The 20,319-nt window shown below is 40.5% G+C and overlaps 1 protein-coding gene across 2 annotated transcripts; it reads left to right on the top strand.

Moving 5' to 3' along the window:
* The first annotated feature begins 1,210 nt into the window (after positions 1-1,210).
* LOC116932372 (leucine-rich repeat-containing G-protein coupled receptor 5) lies at positions 1,211-20,244 on the top strand. 2 transcript variants are annotated; one of them, XM_032940167.2, is made up of 20 exons: positions 1,211-1,837; positions 2,546-3,013; positions 12,663-12,734; positions 12,812-12,880; positions 13,133-13,204; positions 13,565-13,708; positions 13,811-13,882; positions 14,704-14,775; positions 14,947-15,018; positions 15,095-15,238; positions 15,337-15,477; positions 15,564-15,629; positions 15,726-15,869; positions 15,963-16,034; positions 16,114-16,418; positions 16,522-16,704; positions 16,783-17,060; positions 17,214-17,537; positions 17,646-18,555; positions 18,637-20,244. In XM_032940167.2, the coding sequence occupies exons 1-20, from the start codon at positions 1,818-1,820 to the stop codon at positions 19,881-19,883; spliced, it is 4,875 nt and encodes a 1,624-aa protein (XP_032796058.2). In that variant the 5' UTR covers positions 1,211-1,817; the 3' UTR covers positions 19,884-20,244. The 2 variants fall into 2 exon arrangements, with proteins under 2 accessions (XP_032796058.2, XP_045036024.1); XM_045180089.1 differs by lacking the exon at positions 13,133-13,204.
* Positions 20,245-20,319: the final 75 nt, after the last annotated feature.

Below are 20,319 nucleotides of genomic sequence, written 5' to 3'. Positions count from 1 at the left end.
CGTCTTTTTTATTTAAAAAAACAAAAAAAGAGATCGCATTATTTCGGCTGTATATATAGAGTGATGCCGAGAAATTTTCTATACCGCCCAACGTTCTCAATTGGAACGGTCTAAAAGGGTTTAAAAGGCAGCAGCAGTTATAGCATCTTAGAGATAGAAAAGCCCGTCTTTCTCCAATCTCTTGACATGTTGCTCAAGACGTGTGTCGATCCATCCGTCAGCTTCTTAACGCGTACCAAATGTTGTCCGATGTTGTTTTGTTTTTTTGCTTTCAAAGGCAGCCAGCCGTCTGATACTATAAATCGCGTTTTAAAGGTTTTTATTTTAGTCGGTTTCACCAAAAAAAAAAAAGAGAAAGAGAGAGACGGTCGCAACCTATTTTTCGTTGTTGTGGCGGCCAATACATTTGCCTTGTTTTAATGGATGCGGCCATGTGAGGGGAAAACAAAAACCAAAAAAAAGAAGGTAATTTTGCACGAATGGTTGGACAAGAAAGAGTCAATCGCAGCTCAGGGTTTTGCAGTGGCTGTATACAACAAGAGGAGCTTTTGAGCTGCCACTCACCCAAAAAGATCCTAGACAAATAAATTGTATAGACAAGTCCTTTGAAATGCACTCGATCCGAAAAATGTCTCGCTCTAATCCCACCGACTTTCCAAGTTCAGGTTTTGTTTTTTTTGTTTCTTTTTGGTCTTCAGTACTCCGCCATGTAAATGGATCTGGATTACCACCTATCTTTAGGTATATGTACATAAACCACAAGTTTTTTTTCTTTTTCTTTCAAATGTCAACGCGTTTAAATGACGCGTCCTACAAGGCCGAGACTGCAGTATAATAAGACAATAAAACCATTGAGATTTCAAAATAGTCTATTTTCTTTTGCGGGAGGGTTGAGACCAAAAAGCGACACGCAAGCCCGAAAAACGCACGTTTTTTTTGTTTTTTTTTTTCCCACCCAGTGAAACTGTTTTTCAATTGTTCGGGTTGTATATTGAAGAGAGCGGGGGGGAAAGGGGGGTTCCACTGTGTTGAGGGCCTTGCGGGAGCCGTACGGCTGTAAAGAGAAAGCTGGTGGTCTTACGACACTCTCTCTCTACTTCCACTACGGCTGTCGTGTGTGTGTGTGTGTATAGACAGCCACGATACTCACGAAAAGGAGGTGAAGAGGAGGACGGGCGAGATATACAGCGTGCGCTCCGTTTGGTAGCTCGCACAGAAAGCGCCAAGCGGGCGTCCTGAATAGATCTGACGGCTGCACCGATAGCCAACGCCCCTGTTATTCCCGCAAGTCAAAAACAAAAAAAAAAAGTGAAAGTGCGCTACGGCAAAGAAAGAAAAAGAAACAAAAATTCCCATTTTCTTTTTTTTTTTGTTTTGTTCTGCTGCTCTCGAAAAAAAAAAGGAAAAAAACCCCAATTTGGGGTGATATCGTCACAGTTTCTTTTCAACGATTGTTGGTGATTTCAGTGTCTTTGTGTGTGTGTGTGGTTCCCAGTGCGCGTCCAGTTTAAACTGAAACGTCATACACACACTGTGCTTAATACCATCCGGATGAGGCTGTGGTGTTGTTTGTTATTGTTTGTTTGTTTTAGAAAAAGTATAAAACTGAGTTTATCACGACGGGAATTCGATTGAGTTGTTGTTGAAGAAGAAGAAAATAAAATAGAAAACGTTTCGATTTCCCACTTGGCCAAGTTATAGACGAACCATGAGTGTTGGCTGTTATTTCCAAATGGTGCTACTGCCTCCAAGGCCAATCACCGTCCATATAAATCGTGCCGAAGGCCCTGGCGGCAGCTAATTTTGAAAAAAAGAAAATGTTCTTCACCCATCACCGGTGAGCAAGTGTTTACTTCATCATCGACTTCTATTTAACTTGTTGATGTTGAGCCTATACACCATCAGCAAGTTCTCGTGTTTAGGAAACGCGGTTGTTGTTAATCGTGCAAGCCATGTCCATCAATTATTGTCAATTGTTGCGTTTGTTGTTTTTATAGAGACAGGTAGACTATACTATGTTAATGCCGCCTTATTATTGCATGTTAAACACATCCGCAATCGTGCAATCTTAGACACACAGAAAGAAAAGCCAAAAAAAAATCCGCATGTTTTGACGCTTTGTTGCCCCTGTTGTATAATGTAATCAAATGACGAAAGCAAAATGGTCTTATAGTTGGGCCGCATCAGATAAGGATGGGCCATTTAAATATATTTGACTACAAATTGCATTTCTTTCTCCTACCTCCCCCAAAAAAAAAAATCTCTTTAACGCTTAATTTATTCCGTACACATTCACGCTTTACAAAAGAGCGTGATTGGCGAACATTTTTTTTTTTCGTCTTTTTTTTTGGGTGTGACCAGTTGCGCGGAACACGAGATCTCATTCTCACATCCGCCAAAGTTGCAACAGCTGTGTTTTAAGAATTGAAACACGAACTATATAGCAGCATCAGTTTTCATCTCTCCTTTTGTTTGCTTTTAAAAAAGAAACAAGAACAAAATGGAAGCTCTAAAGTATATTCCATTATTTTTTGAAATGTTTCAGACGGAAACGAGTGACAACGCCTACGTCTTCCACATGGCTGGCGAGAGGGGGCCATGGTGACGACGAACAATCAAAGGAAATGACGAATTACGTTCGTTCCACGACGAGTAGAATGTGCCGACCAAAGAAGAAGAGGAGCAGCAACAATCGAACAAATAGCGCCTTGCTAGTGCAGCGGTGGTGGTTGTGGTCGTGCTGTGTTTATTGGCTGCTCATCGCGTCCGTGGCCACGTCACCGGCACCGCAATTTGATTGGACCGCACAAACAAACGAGGAGACGACAGACCTTGTTTTGACTTTGCCAACCGTGACGTCAGTCCCGACAACTGTTCATCCCTTTCATCCGACCGCTTCTTCGTCTTCTTGTCCTGTGGATTGCGTCTGCAAAAACAGCGAAACGGTCGACTGTCGCGGTGCCGGCATTAGAAATGTCTCCAATTTTTTAGCCAATCATCGCGTCACTAAACTGTGAGTCAAAAACTCTTTTTGTTTTGTTTTTTTCTTTACTTTTTAGCGCATCGAAATTTAATGTCATTTGTTTGAGGGTGGGGATTGCACGGCCGCTGGAGAGGGTATATAGGAAAGGATGATATTTTTCATCCGCGCTAGATTTATATAGCGGCTCGGATTTAGACAGCGATCCGCTCGATTGGCAACGTTGTCATGCAAACCGCTCGCCATGTGTGCTATATGATGCGAGCTTTGATTTTCCCATTTTTTTTTTATTGAAGAAGCTGAAATCACGCACGACCCCCCTCTTTTTTTTCTTTCTTAAAGTTTATTTAAGACATGTGCGTGTTGGATGGAACGCAGCAGTCCTTTTGACGATATAACCGCACACAAAAGGCGTCTAAAATCACAAGCAATTCAACTAAAAGCTGAAGATATATTCTATGGCTATATAGTCGGTGAATGGTCCAGCCTTTTCCATTGAATGTATGTGAGTTTCCAGAGAGAAGAGAAGAACGCGTGAACGCGTTAAGCAAAATGGATGTCTGCGCTTTTATAATGTTGAAAAACTTGGCAGATTTATGGGTGGCACGTCTGTGACGAGGGTTTGTGTAGTTTTATACAGCTTCACATTTCATATTTTCTATATCTGTACATTTTTAAAAAAAGAAATGTTTAACAACCCCTCGAAAATCTGATTTTGGTCGATCACGATGATAATTCTATTTTGACCCATTTTATTATCAGCAGACAAATTTGCTCTCTCTCTATGTAGCCTATAGTTGAATATAGTTTGGCAGGTCATTGAAAAGAGCCATTAACCCATATGAGAAATGCGTGCCAATGAAATTGGGCTTGAAGAAGGTGTAGGCGATGAATCACGGGTGTCTCGTTCGTGCGAAATGTCAACTATATGCACATTGAGTTATATAGCCGAATATATATATATCGCACACAGTTGCCCCTATATACCATGTACTATGAACAGGAAGTATGTGCCATTCGTTTTATATTTGGGAGCCCACGCATCACGTCTCTCTCTAATATTCACTTAATTTATCTTTTTTCATCAAGTTCTGCCTGATGAAAAAAACAAACAAAAATAACCTTCCAGATAAAAGTTGATTATTAAAAATCATATAAATTTACTCCCCCCTAAAGCCGTTTTTAAGATAAGAAAAACGAACGAGAAAAGTGAGCCTCTCTTCGATGTCGTGATGTGCGTGTGTGGAAATGAACAAGAAAGAAATTGCTCCCGACCACTCAATTTTTTTTTGTTTCTTCTCCTTTCTGTTATTAAAAGAGAAATGAATGAATGATATTTATATGGATAGGTAGATTTTGCCTCCATCTGCGTCATGTTAGCGAGATGGCAATGTACACAATGACAGATGAGAAAGAAAAAAGAACGAGAAGAATTTTGATTGATTCGAGTCCTTGCCATCAGCTGATACGGGAAGATGACCTCGTTCATTTGTTCAAAAAAAGAAAAACAAAGAGCATAATTCGTGATTTATTTAAGGACCCGCGACCTTCGTGCTATAGTTAATGAATGATTTTGATTAAGAACTTGTTGGATTCTCGTCCCTGAATCGGGTTTCCTTTTTTGCTCCTTTTCCCCGTAGATCATCGTATAAAAGAATTATAGTTTTAAATACAACGCTGCTCGAACAGTTGCCACTTTAGATATTAGATCCTCCAACCTATACGTCCTTCACAATTTCCAAAGAAAAGCGTCGATATATGTAGTTTGAAAAGATTTCTATATATAAATGTGTGTTTGTGTGGTCTTTGCTTCTGAAGTTTTTCTGAGCAAAAGTTAAGTGCCTTCCGCTCATCCATCATTGATGGCATGCCGACGATAAGGGCAAAGTCCATCATCGGACTCTATATTGGGTACATCGTCTTAAGAGCAAATGCCATTGTGCTAAGGTGTACACACGTATAGACTATACCGTTCGTTTGAATTGTTTGATCTGACACACAGTTGGCACACACACACACCCATTTTCTCGTTTCCAACCAAACAAAAAAATCTTTTCTTATTTCTTCAAAGATTCCTTCAATCGCATTTCGTATAAATATAAAAGAATCCCCCCCCCCCTTTTTTTTTTACAGCGTTGTATTTATTTCTTGGGTGGCCGAGTTGCAAGCCAACGATTCGGAGGCAACAAAGTGGTTTTTTTGCAGGCAGGGCCGATCTCATTTCTGTGCCGACGCGCAAAAGATATAGCCCGCCGTTGTAATGAAACGTGACGACAAGGTTACGACTCGTGCTGTCTGTGTGTGGCAACATATAAGAGAATTCTTCTTCTTCGCTTCCACAGTACTAGCGCCGTTATACCCTCCACTTTCTCTTGTTGACTCTCTCTTTTTTCTTTTTCTTTCTTCCTATTTAACCGCCCACTTCTCCATCATAGCCTTGCAGTCGGCACGAACGCGCCTCTACACTCACGCGGAGTCTTTGATTTTTTCTTGTCCGTGGGAGGGGCGAGTTTTGGCTCTTCTGTCGTCGACAAACTCTTTTCCACTTCCTAACAAAAAATTAATGGAGCGAGATTTGCAAACGAACAGAAATATATCCACACCACAAAGGACAAAACAAGGTTGCGGTTTGCATTTCTTTGTTTCGTTTCGTGTCCTCAACCGATTTCGGGATTGGCTTTCCCTTTCTTCTTCTTTATATCATTATTATTAATATTTGTTAAAATTTATATGAAATTTTCCCTGTGGTCGAAGATGTGGTAACGGTCGTCTCAATTGTCTAGCAATTATGATTATACTATTGTTTTGCTAGATTGCTTGGAACACACTCAGCGTGAATGCCCATTTTTAGAGAAGGGAAAACAAGTGAAGGAAATCTTTCATGGCTCTTCCACGTTCTATAATGCATGCGGGCAGCACGCTTGTCAAGTTGCTGTAATTCCAATCGATAGTTGACTTTGATTGGTGAGCATTCGTTTGGTTTGGAAATGTCTTACGCCTCTTACAGCCTATATATTTCTTTGTTGTTGCAACGTTGATCGATGCAAACATCAAACCCTTCGTATATGGCAACGATTTTATTAGATCACGTCGAAATATTTATTGGCTGTAGGTTTTCTTCTCGAGTCACAAGTAGAACACCATCTGCCTTTGTATATTTGTTAAGCTAATACATTGGACATGTTGCGCTATTGAATCACTGTCTATACCGGCACCCCTGTTCGAATCTTGTGATTCGTTATCTACTTACACAGCGCTATAATCTGATAAACAAGAATCTTCCCCATTTTCGAATAGCGTCAAAATGCTTAAGCTACCGTGTGTGTATTATGTAGTTTGCTAATGGGAATGTCCGTTCGTTTTCATTGTGAGAAAATAAAGAAAAACTGCACAGCATTTGATCGTATATAGCGCTCAGTTGTAAGCGTTAAATTGATGTCCTTTGTCAGGCTCTTTTGTCCATTTCTATTAGTCACAGACGATAAGATTATTGTTCGTGTCTTGTGATGCTCCTCTTGTCACCGTGTTATAGCTGCGTGTGTCCTGCAGCGAAATGTATTCAACACTCTATGGCCGACATCTGAGCAATCCTAGTCGCGTGTTCTTTTTCGTTCATCTTCTTTGCGGTGACACCATCCTGACACACTTTCCCTTTCTTTTCTTTTTTCTCCCCTTTGCTCTACAACATTAATCACTGAGGGGGGGGGGCAAGCTCCGTGACGTCAGTGGCTGTCAAGAGAGCGTATATATACTATAGAGAGGCACAAACGCATTCGAAACATAGTGGATGTAATAAATCTATGACACATACAGAAAAAAGATGAGTCCGGCTTTACGAATACGGTAGGTGCTCTGGACAGTTCAGCAAAAACATAAAAATAAAAGGGGGGGGGGGAGGGAATCAAACCGAATGAAAAAAGAAAAAAAAAGTGGAAGAACATTTGTTTTTTATTTAGATGGGGTTGGCTTATTAAATTAAAACATAGAAAGCCATCGTTATGGAAAGAGAATTCTCTTTCTTAAATTTCAATTTCCTTTCGTATATAAACGCGTGTTTTTTTGTTGTTGTTTCTGCGAATTCGGGTCGATTCGATTGACTTTTTGCGCATAAACAACAAATTTAATAACCAAAACGAGAGGGAAGAAAAATGAAGGGTATAGACACGGAACGTGAGATTTATCACGCTTGCCACATTTTTTTTGTTGTGGAGAAAAATGCAACAGGAATTTCTTGCTTAGATGGCTATAAGATTATTGAACAAGAATGACTGCATGTTATAAGCTAAAAGTTTATATCCACCGTGCTCACACGAGCATATAATAACAAGCCCCCGTGACCAATATCCTCCTATTGTGATTTGCCTATACACATAAACTCGGACCAGCGGACAAAGAGCCACCCAGCAAGCGTATAGATCTAAACATTTTTCTTTATTTCATCCCTGCGTTTATAAATCTCATGTATATAGTTAGCAGACATCCCGTTTGGATTGCCTCCAACAATCACGCAGGTTATAGTACACGACATTTTGTCTTTCTCTTCTTTTAAATCTCTTTCGATGCATACATAATTACTCGCGTCCGTCCCAACGAAAAATCAGTTCCAAAATGTGCATTTCTTTTCCCCTCCTCCCTTCGTTGTTGTTGTTGTTGTTCATATATTTCTATATATGCGTGCGTGTGTTTACAAACCCCCGACCTTCTCCCGTTTTTTTTGAAATTCCGTCGCGTGCCTGTCTTGCCTTGAAGTATAATAATATCACTCCACTTAAGGACTAGCGGAGAATCGGAGTGGGCAAACATGACGTCGACGCACAATTTTTTTTGTTCGGAGGGCTCCCCGTTTGAAAAGTCTGCGCTGCTTCCAAATAAACGATGTTTTCCGGGCTATATTTTACGGTCCCTTTTTTTCTTTTTGTTTCCTCTTCTCCTTCTTATATACTCTCATTCTATCCCTCCTTTACTAGTTGGCCGACATCCAGCAAAAGAAAAAAAAAAATTCTTTTCAATTTATTTGTTTTTCTGTTTTGGCCAGTTCTACGCTGTTGGTCGACCCTCCGAGTTATTTAACAGCAAAAGAACAAGGCAATAAAAAAATAAAAATAAAAAGCCAACAGAGAAACGGACATTCTTTGACATTCACACTTTTCTGATGTCACACAGCACATGAATGGATGGTATATATATATATGTACTCTTATAATCGAGAGTTTTGTCCAGACAAGCTTTCAAACTCATTATCTCTCTTTTTTAAGTAGTAAAGCTATGTGTATAACATTCTTTTTTGTTTATAACCACTGGAAAATCAAGTTAACATGGACATGTTACAAGACATCGTCTCCACCATCTTGTTTTACCATTTTTCTTTCTACCATCAACTGCGAGACTGGCAATATATTGTCCTATATATCGATTTTTCAGTAAAGTACAGGCTCTATTATACCACCCACTCTAGCCGAGATTTTTTAATATATAGTTTATCTAACCTTTCAAAAGAATTTATTTTTCTTTCCCTGATTCAGTCGCGTTGCCTTGCTGAAATGTGCGTGTATCAGCACACACACACGCTCAACATACTTTGCGGTGACATTCTTCTTTGGTCCTCCACTGCAAATATGTCAACACGCACAGCTCTCCGCACGCCTTCTTTTATAATAAAAACAAAAAGATCTCTTTGTCTTTTGTTTTTCTCTTTCGCTTTCTAAATATATATATATTTATATATATAAGCATCTAATGGACAGTTGGCAAACGCATTGAGATGCTCTCTCTCTCCGCTCTCCACTGCTATTATACTTAAGATTAATATATATGGGGCATGCAAAGGATAGAAGCTTGATATAGAAAACGGTGTATTAGAGATAAAGGCAGTTTTTCTTTTCTTTTTTTTTTAAACTGGTCTTACGTTATATAGTCTCTTCCCGGGAGTGTACTCTATAGACTTCCTCGCGGGACAAAAGCGAACGATATATACGTCATTCTAATGTCGTGCTTTTGTTTCTTCGGGGACCTTATCTCACTGGTGGAAATGTCAGCCTTTTTTTTTTATGTACCAACGTTCACCCATATATATATCGCTGTATAAAAAAAAACACTTCATCATGTTGTATTCATTTAAATTTACCGCCTCCCTATCTGTACATAAACACTGGGCTTTTGCTGGAGTCAGGGGATTCGACGCTCATGATCTGAAAAAGTGTGCGTCTCTTTTTTGTTTTGCTTCATCAATCTCTTTATATCTTTAGATTTACAGCGTACACTTATGCAGCCCGAATTCGAAAATAATGGGCCATATCAAAATCAACCACTTCAACAAAAACGATAGGCTTTTAGACGATTATAGGCCCTTGTTATACATGTGCAATTATAGTACATTTTCAATGTTGTTTGCTTCAATATGAAAACAAGTCCCTTCTAAATGTAGTTATTCAGTGCCATAAATGCTTTTAGTCCTTAATTATAATAGACAAAAAGCAGCAAGGGGCGTCATAATAAGAGACCCCCCCATAAAAAAAAAACCTTGATATGCCCATTGTTTACCCAATAACTCACTCGTTGTTTTATATAAGATGGTTAAGTGCAATCAATGTGTGTTTTTATTTCCCGTCTCTGTGTGGCCTCGTCCATTGTTGCAGACACGAGGGGAACGCCCACATGGTCAACTAGGTCACTCTGGAAACCCGTTTGTGATTGTTGTATAAATATGCCCGATTAAGTTTTTTTCCCCCCTCTTTTCGTTATTTGATTTAGCCATCGTTTGGCGGAAACGAAAACATAAACAAGAACTCGGGCGACAGAAGAAGGTGGGACTTTTGTATACATGAAAACAAAATTTCTGTATTTACACATCAGCACTTCGTGTTTTAACGCGCCGAAGATTTTCGTGTCACCACCTATCCGTCAGATCTTTTTTTCAATCAAGATAATAAGGAGTGATTGTTAAACAAGGATTTTTTAATTCGATTCGAACACCTGGTTTGGCCAGACTACGTGACAAGTTAGATGAAGGTCTTCAACGCTAATTCTTTTATTTATATTGACAGCAGTTGCATTTAAAAAAAACAAAACAAACCAAACATGATCGAACGCTTTGTTTTTGCCCAACTCGAACGACTTTGTTGTTTGTTAATGGCTCTTTCTTACCGAGAAAAATCGTTTCAATCGCAGACGCAGATAATTAGCTCTGTTTGGGAAATCAGTTTGCACCGTGGGACAATTGAAACCCTTCGTGATTCGAAATCATTGGGTTATATAAAGTGAATTTCCTATTTGGAATTCGCAACCTTCGGTCCATTTCACGTTCCACCTGCTGTTCCCTTTTTTATCGTGAACAACTCGAACGCAAAAATATCTAGACCATTAAAAAAAACATACCGAGAAAAGCTTTCTAAATCCTCTTGACACACAACGAGGTAGATTTACCAGTCGTTTTCTTCCACAATTATTTACATTGGTCTTCGTTCAAAAAATGTGTTTCTTTTTTATTTTTAAATTAATTTTCAAAGCGTCTTTGTTATTTGCAATACATCATTGATGGAGTCTATACATTACATTAAACCTCAACGCGTTGTTGTAAACACGTGTGCTGGAAATGTATATAGAATTCGAGATCAAGTTTCTTATAGGCCAAAGCTGTAGGTCTACACACAAATCTCTGCGGCTTATTCCACCACCTTCTCTGTCGATCGTTTGTTCCGTGAAAGGAAAGAAAAAAACAAAAATCCGTTTGCTACACGCATAGACCATGAATTAAACCTGTCAGAAGCAAGTTTCTTTTTTTCTTGACTCGCCTTGCCAAAAAGAGAATTCTTTTTCTCTTCTCTTTTATCTGTTTCCTCTTTTTCTTTTTCCAAAGAATATCGTCCATGTAGAACGTCTCTTGTATAACGTATATACACATAGTCCCAGCCCTACTTTTTCTTTCTCTATAGAACGTCCATCCAGCAAAGTCATTTCTCCTCGTCGCCAAACTCGTCCCACCGATTTTTCCTATCACACCACAGGCCGATACCGGAATACAAATCGAGCTGTTTATCCGACTGTATAAACCATCCATAAAAAAATAAAAAAAACACAAAATTTAAAGATCCCCCTTCCAATGCCTATCGACTAGTTTCTTGCAACATAATACGTACATAGGATAATGATTCTGTTGATCTACAATTTATCGTCTTGCACTTATAGATATAGGGTCTGTATGTAGAGAGAAAGAGAGCCAAAAGAGACCCGGGTTATTTGCTGCCCTAATTTTGTTGTTTTCTTTCGAAAAATAAAATAAATAAACTGATAAAATTAACGGCTTCCGCTTCGCTCTACATCAGAACTGCTATACGCTTGTACAACCGTAGCAAATCTGCATATGGAGGACGATGAAATAAGGCTGCGACCTAAATAAGCCCCTCTCTCTATATATACATATTAAAACAAATATTTTTGAGCGTCTCGCGAGAAGCGACTGCGCTTGACGTGGGAAAAAATATATGTGGCACACATGATGAATAGTTAAACTATAGTAAATAGATTTTGATTAAAACAATAAACATTTCTGCTTTTGCCGTGTTGCAAATGTTTCTTTCCGCCGTCCTTACTTGCCAGACGGGCTAATCCCTCTGTCTCTTTCCATTCCGTATGGTTCTCGTCTAAAAGTGGACGGGCCCGCCTTACATCTAGACTTTGCTGCTTTTCGCTGTCATTCATCCGCCGAACGTGCGGTTGGTCGGCGAAATCGAACCATTTGCTACGCTTTTACAAAAGACTCTGTCTGCTTGGCCACAATCCAACACCAATATTGCGCATTTTTTTTATTATAACACTCATACCAGCAACTGTCGTTCTACCATATCTAATCTAAAGAGTCCTATATACACTCGTAACATAAAAGGGACCTCATAGTGGGCCCGTTAGAATATGAAAAGGGCCTTAATTAACAAACTGTATTTTTTTTTTCTTTTAAAATTTATTTATATTATACAGCGTCCTCTATATATAGGAATGATTGTGTCTATGTGTGTAAAGGTCACTGTCACATCTGGCCCGTCATGTGATACCGGACATGCAAGAATTTCGATTTTTTTTTTTAAATCGGAAAGGTCAGCAGAATGCACGTGATTTACAGATACAAAATGTGATTCAACGTTACGACGAATTGGACGTGAAAGTTTTTTACTTTTTCTTTCTCGATACGGCAGTGGCCCATTTCGGGAATTGGCCGCTTGCTTTTTTTCTTCTTCAAATTAAATCGTGATAATAATAAAAGAAAAAAACAAACTTCCTTTTCACATTGAAATGAGGGCCATTAACACACCTGCGGTATTTTTTTAAACAAAACGTGAGGGTCCTTTTCTTTTTTTTTTTTTAAGAATTCATACCGTACAAGGAGCGCTTGTTTAATAGACGGTTCTCTTTCGATAGTTTGGCCGGGCTAATTGCAACATTTTTATACCAACAAAATTTTGCTTGCGCCATTTGGGTTTTGTTTTACGAGTCCAACTATATAATCCAATCGTAAAAGTTTGTGAATATATAGCGACCAAAACGGTCAATATATTTATTATTCTTTCAAGGCAATATACGCTGGCCGGATAGAAACATTTAATATAAGAACTGGGATGATTGCGTTTAACGAACAAAAAGTTACTTAATATTCAATAGATTTTTATTTTATTTTTTTGTTCTTTTCCAGGGACCTCAGTCACACGGACGTTACAAAACTTGGACCCATGACTTTCCAACACATGACCTTCCTGGAAGATTTGTAAGTCGTTTTTCCTATTGAAATGTTGATGAATTGATGTGACCCTTCGACCGGAATAAACCAAAATTTCAAAACAGGAATTTGGCTGGAAACAGTTTGAGCGACATAGATGAAAATGCCTTTCACCACCCGCGGCTAAAAGTCCTGTAAGTTCATTATTTATGTATACGTATCTATAGAACGGCACATGTGAAACTATAAATTCGAGATTGATGTATTACCGCGAGAGCTTGTAACACAAATTTCGAATTGATAATAACCCGATTTGATTTCAATGATGTGCAAAAACAAATCATTGAATCCAAAATAAAAAATAAGCAAAAATTGCATGCTTCTTTAACATAATTGTTTCCCATCGATTCGCTCTTTTGTATATCTAAGCGCTATACCTTTTCCAGGTCACTACAGAAAACTAACATCAAATCCGTCCCAACGAGCTTGTTTTCACATCTTCCTAGTCTCCAGTCCATGTAAGTAGTTTAGTTTCTGAAAAAAAAAAAAAAAAACTTATTTATTTACATGTACCGTTTCCACGGATAACGCAACCAAGTTTTGAGGCCTTACAAATCTATTTAGTGTAGGCCCTACACCAATTTTTTTTTTATTTTATTATTTCTTTATTTTTTTGGCTTGATTCCACGTAAGTTCTAATGTCAAAGTTTCATTCCATTTCAATGATTCTTCCATCGCAAAACTGTTTTTTAAAAAACTTGGATCTTATCTTTTAAAAAATACAATTAACAAGATAATTTCAGTTAACCGCAGAATTAACTTTAACAAAATATTCAAAATGGCAACTTTGCGTTACGTAATTGCGTTTGATTTTGCAGACGACTGGACAGCAACGACATCAGTCACTTGGACCCTCTTGTGTTTGGGGGTTTACCAGCCCTTCGGCAATTGAGACTTGATGTCAATCGACTGAGCTTTATTCCTCAGGAGGCCCTGTCTCGAGTTACTACCCTTGAAGTTTTGTAAGTGATACGTTTCCTCGAAATGATTAACTATGTTCTACAGCTTTTTTCTTGAAATTAAGACCTCGTGTCATTGTTTACGAATATCTCGTGATTTTTCAGAAATTTGAGCTACAATGAAATCAAGGCTATTCCGGCAGGTGCTTTCCGAAATCTCAGCTTTTTAACATTTCTGTAAGTGTGCAATTAATTCATTCTATATTATAAGTCGTTTTAAAACTATAGACGACAAAGGAACGTCTTTAACTAAATGGACGTAGATTAAATCAGACTATTGATAAAACATGGATCTCCTTTTCATCTCGAGTCACTTAAGATAGTCGCCAAGCCGTAAATGTATACGCAAACAAATCGTCTGTGGGCCAAACTGTTTGCGTCTGCACATTGTCGGCCAGTTTTCAATCCATATCGAATTTCACACGGCATCTATTAGCTCTTGTATCTCGTGTATCCACACAAGAAATAAGAGACGCGAACAAACAGATCGAAGCCACTCGTTTTTCAGAATGCCACGGAGCACTTTGTTGACGCAACGTTTAGTTGATTGACGAAAACCATCGACCTAATTTCCGTTCTACCAGCGTGTATCTTTTTAGACATTCAAATGTACAAGGAGAAGAGTCCATCTGTCTTTGTCTCAACCTCGACGTCTATAGATTTGCATCGGCACGTAGCTCATCTTTATTTTATTCCTGTTTTCCTGATAAAAATTCATGTCAGAGATTCTTTCACATGAAATTTAGCAGAATACGAATACATCATTCAAAGATGTTTATTCAAGGCAAAAATTCATGGCGATTGTGCTGTTTTTTAACTGTATATTCAACGTAAGACAAACGCACGTGTCTTGCCTACAAGAAATGAAGGAAGAAGAAAAAAAAAAAGAATTTCTGAATATAAATCCAGTTGACTTGTGAAAAGTACATTTGCCGCATTGAAGAAAATTGTATTAACTCTTGCCGCAGTACGTTTTATGTTTTTGTTTTTATTTTCAGAGTGCTCGATCACAACGACATTGAATACATCGACGACGACGCTTTCATAGGATTGTTCTCCTTAAAAGTTCTGTAAGTGGAGCGCTTCTTCAAATCCTTTTTGGAAACATTTGGCCCTTTTTTACGTGCGTCATATACGACGAAACTGACAATGCCAAATTTTTTACTAGCCAATTCAAGAGACAGAGATTTAACGCTGGCTTATACATGTTTTTATTAATTGTTTATCATCGCGTTTAACAGTGAACTCAGGCACAATGCCATCAACCAAATTGAGCCACCCTATTTCAGACAAGTTCCCCTACTTGCCGAACTGTAATTGAATTTTTTACTTTATTCAAGTTTTACTTTTCTTTTCTTTAAACTGTTTACTCATTTCACGTTATAATAGGTACATGAACAACAACAACATTACTCATGTCAAGGCCGGCGTTTTCCAGCAAATCTCTCGAGTGATGGTTCTGGAACTACGTGGAAATCCACTCGTCAATGTCGACCTAGAAGCTTTCGCTTTCCTTCCCCGATTGAAAAAATTGTGCGATTTGTTATTCTTTTTTTTTTTTCTTTTTCAAATTTGTGGTGCAATCGAATGAAGTGCACAATCTATTTTGACGTGTTTCAAATGTTGTACAGAATCCTCTCCGAGGTTAGAGAACTTCGCAATTTCCCGTTGTTGAACGGCACCGGTGCCCTGGAACTGATCCGAATCGATAGAGCTAAACTAAAGCTCATCCCGTCGTACACTTGTCAGCATTCTCCTCACTTGCGTAGCTTGTAAGATTATTTATTCTTATTTGTACCCGTTGACTTCTTCGCTATCGCATATGTTTGAATTTGATGCAATTTCCCCATTTTCAAAGGGATCTCAAATCCAACTGGATCGAAGCCCTTCCCGACTTCTCTCACTGCCGAAGTCTTCGCCTCGTGTAAGTGAATGAAATTATTCAAATCTTTGGGTTTTTATTTTATGTGTGTGTGTGTGTGCTAACAATTCCCTCAAAATTCTCGATGTTTAAATGCAGAGATCTCAGCCACAATCGAATCACCAATTTACCCAACTACGCCTTCCAGCATCAAGTCCATCTACACGATTTGCTCTTGTCAAACAATCGAATCAAATTGATACCAGAACACGCCTTCGAAGGGCTTCGTAAGCTGAAAACTCTGTAAGTCTTTTTCACTACACCAACAAAAACAAAAAAAGAAAAATAGTGCGTATCAATTTTGAAATGTCTGACTTTTCATTCTCGTTCCAAAAGAGATTTGTCGGAGAACAGCATCGAATCAATCCATCCGGATACGTTTTTGCCACTCATCGAAGTTCAAGACGTGTAAGTTAAGGCTTTAAAAAGAAAAAAGAAGTGATTTAAAAATCAATGGTAATATGTTTATTTGGTCTGTCTCTTCCAGAAATCTTGGACACAATGGTTTCCCAGTTTTCCCGTCTACTGGCCTGGAAAATGTGCTGCACATCAAAGTGCACAACAATCCGAATTTGCGCGAGTTTCCATCACCGTCCTCGTTTCCCCGTGTCAAGACTTTAGCCCTTTCGTACGCTTACCATTGCTGCCCTTTTCAGCAGAGCGCATCCTATTCAATCATTAATGGCATGGCGGAGGAGAGCTCGTTGAGGGACTCGATTATATTTCCTTCCAGCGAGCACGGTATCGACCTCACCGCCTGGGCCAGAGGAGAAACAGCATGGGCAGATTCTAGTAAGAACATCCGAAAATACTTAAGAACTCGTCTTCAATTCGTTTTTTTTTTGTGCCCCCCCCCCTCTGTCCAATTTGCCTCGTGATGTCCTTGCAAAAACAGACCCTCTGTGGACAAACATGAGCCAGCAATTAGCGTCACCGGCTAATCACCTCAACCTCAGTGAGGCTGACATTGAGAAGCTTCTAAATTCAGCCGCTAACGTCAAATCATCGGGACTGTTCTTCATGACGTCTAAAAAGAATTACGATAAAAAGAACCCAGTGACGTGCATACCGGAGCCCAGTAAGTAGCCGTTTGTCATCGAAATTTTGTTTTGTTTTTTGTTGCGACTGCTTCAATTTTTCATCCGTTTGGCAACAGGCCCTTTTATGCCGTGTCAAGATTTGTTTGATTGGTGGTCGCTCCGTTGCGGAGTGTGGATCGTTTTTCTGATGGCGCTTTTGGGCAACGGGGCCGTTGTGTTTGTCTTGATATTCGCCCGCTCCAAGATTGACGTGCCCAGATTTCTCGTCTGCAATCTGGGAATGGCCGATTTTTTCATGGGCATCTACCTCGGATTTCTGGCTGTCGTTGATGCATCGACGTTGGGCGAGTTCCGCATGTACGCCATTCCGTGGCAACTATCGGCCGGATGCCAGGTATTCCCTTTTTCTTTTGGCAGACGTTTATCTTATTTATCGGTAGAATTCAAGAGATAACATACAAACCATTGGGTTCGTCATGAATGTTTAACATCCATTCATTTTTTTTTTTAATAATTTTGTTGTCTGTTTTTTTAAATTCGAAAACAGGTTGCTGGTTTCTTTGGAGTTCTTAGCTCGGAGCTATCAGTCTTCACATTGGCTGTCATCACGATGGAACGCAACTATGCCATCACGCACGCCATGCATCTAAACAAACGATTGTCGTTGCGACACGCCAGTTATATTATGGCGGCCGGATGGTTGTTTGCCCTCATCATGGCTTTCCTGCCGCTAGTGGGAGTATCCGATTATCGCAAATTCGCCGTCTGCCTGCCGTTCGAAGTTGGCAATTCCGTCAGCAAAGGATACGTTGTCTTCCTAATGGTCATCAACGGCGTCGCATTTCTCATTCTGATGGGCTGCTATTTGAAGGCAATTTTTGTTGTTGTTGTTCAGTTTGGAAAGGAAGTGCTGAAACTAATTTATCCTTTTTTTTTTCTTTTTCTCGGGTCCCACCGTTTCTGTGTTAATTACTTTTAGATGTACTGCGCTATTCGAGGATCCCAAGCGTGGAATTCTAACGACTCGAGGATTGCCAAAAGGATGGCGCTGCTTGTGTTTACCGACTTTCTCTGTTGGGCACCGATAGCGTTTTTTTCGCTGACGGCCGCGTCCGGTTTACGATTCGTTTCGCTCGAAGAAGCCAAAATCTTTACCGTCTTCATCCTGCCACTCAATTCCTGTTGCAATCCTTTCCTCTACGCCATACTGACGAAGCAGTTCAAAAAAGATTGCGTCCTCATTTGCAAGGCGATTGAAGAGTCGCGCGTGACCCGCGGCATCGGCCGATGTCGACACAGTTCCAATTTCAGCAACCGACAAACGCCCGGCAATACCAACAGCCTGGGCGATCGTAACTCGGGATCAAAAGATGGCAGCTCTTGCCAATGCCAGGGCAGGGGGCTTTTGAAGGAAGACAAAATGTCCAATTCGTCCATGTCGCACCGCCATCACCGACGCAATCGCTCCAGCGGATTAGGCTGGTTCCGCTCTCCATTGCGCGCCTTCCTGCGGCGCATCCGGGCGGCCGAACGCGACATGGGCGAATCGTCCTCTTCGGCTAACGAGTACGCCTATCAGATAGCGGAAATCCAGCAGAAGCAATTGAATCGCAACAAGCACCGGCGTGCAGAATCCGTGTCCAGCGACACTTACAGCACTTCGCGATCCGATTCGGTTAAAGCGGTCGGATGCGGATTGCCCTTGCGCATGGTCGGACGGCGAAGGAATTCCTGGACGGTCACGCGCAAACCCTCTTCCGATTCGAATCTGTCTTCGTCTAGAAACGATTCTTCAACGTCGGCGATGACCGCTTCGACAAGCGCTGGAACAACGACGTGGAGGAATTCTAGATCCTCCGTTTCCAGCGATGGAGGCTCCTCCAATAAAGGCACGTCCAGCTCATTTGACATTCTGATTCCTCCTCACTTTTTTAGTTAATCGAAAATTCATTCATTTATTTCCAATGTAGGCAGCATTAGGGACCGTGACAAACTACCGACTGGAACAACGAAGAGCGTCAAGGTGATGCCACCCAACATGCCGTTGATTTACGTCCCGCCGATCGAGGGTCAACGCAGATCGTCCAGCATTCGTGATAAAAGCGGTCGCAATTTACCTACCTCTCCGTTGGCGGCGGGAATTCTACGTCAGCAGTCGGTAGCGACGCCAACTGGCAACTTTGTCCACCGCACTGTCATCCCTCACGTGACGTCGTCCGTTGCCGCTGGCGCCTGCATGATGGATCCGACGTACCACCCGGACGGGTCATCGAATGATTCGGAAAGGCATTCGAATTCTTTGGCTATCGGAGCCAAATGTAAGCCGCGATTGACCCGTCAAATAGCCGTGCAAGACGACGCGGCCAGCAATGCGCAATGTCCGCCTTCCGGCTACAATAAATGCGTTTCTTTCAACACAGCCAACGTGGTGGTCTTGCCAAATAAGGAAGAACGCAATTACTGTCCGCTGCATTCGCCACGCTCCCTGCAGGGCGTGTGGGAAAGCTCCATCGAAGAGGATTACGAAGAGACGTACGAATTGGCCGACGAACCCAAGAAGAAATCGATAGACAAAGACAAGATATTTTCAGTAGTGGCTTCGATTTACACGAACCGCGATAAAAATCGGCTCGGACTTTCGGGATTCATTCCGAGGAAGTTGAGCACCATTTCATCGCGCAGCTGCAGCATCAATCCCGACAACGATGTCGGACTTGATGAATACGAAATAGCCGACGAATCGTCCGGTCATTGTCCAACGGCCGTAAATCAAGCGCAGCCCGTCTGTCCAGTCAATCCCAGTCACGATGTAAAGTCGAGTAAAGAACTTTTGAACGTGTTCGGCGCACGGGCCAACGTCAAGAAAGAAACGGAGCGCCAACTATCCAAGAGCGACAACGACTTGTATCACAAAAGCCAAGAGAAATGCGCTCGCAAATCGATCGGTTCCATTGTGCGTTTCATTGTGACGCCCGAGGCTGGTAGTCATTGCGTGAACACAACTCTGCCGAGAGCTGGAACCAGCAGCAGCAGCAGCCGGGACGATCCTTGGTCTTCCACACGAATCGTAGAGACTCGTTTCGGGGCCGAGACCGTACTTGAGCAGCCCAACAAGTCACCTGACAGCCGAGAGCATGAACGATCAATGAGAAAGGGTAATCAAAAGGAGTGTGACAGCAGCTCTTCTCACGAAGAGTTGGATCCTTTAATGCAATAACAATTCAAACATTGCATCCTCAGTTAATTTTCAATTATTGCAAACAATTTTAAAGTCGCCTTCCTTGTTTTGTTTTTTTTGTTTTGATTTTTTAATCTTATACAACATACTTAAGCTTGCTACGGTGCCAAATGTGTTTGAGACATTTATTACATGATACAATGCCGCTTTCATAAGCTTTTCTTTTTTTTTTTTCAATTCTGCAGCTCTTTGGTATGCCAATAACATCGATGTTTGTATCTTGTTTTCCCGTGTGTTGCCACAAATCTTGCATTCCTCTGTATTATAGCAACAAGAAAAGAAGAGACACAGAGCTGTAAATCGTGTATTTATCAACATTAAAAGAGACACAAACTTGTAATTTACACTTTCTTTAAACCCCCCCCTTTTTGTCTGTGTGATTGACGTAGTTTGAATCCCATTACCGGGCCTAACG

The sequence above is a fragment of the Daphnia magna genome, linkage group LG10 (assembly GCF_020631705.1).
Source record: "Daphnia magna isolate NIES linkage group LG10, ASM2063170v1.1, whole genome shotgun sequence".
Classification (NCBI taxonomy): domain Eukaryota; kingdom Metazoa; phylum Arthropoda; class Branchiopoda; order Diplostraca; family Daphniidae; genus Daphnia; species Daphnia magna.
The sequence above is the reverse complement of the archived record's forward strand: the minus strand, read 5'-3'. Positions and strand labels throughout refer to the sequence as shown.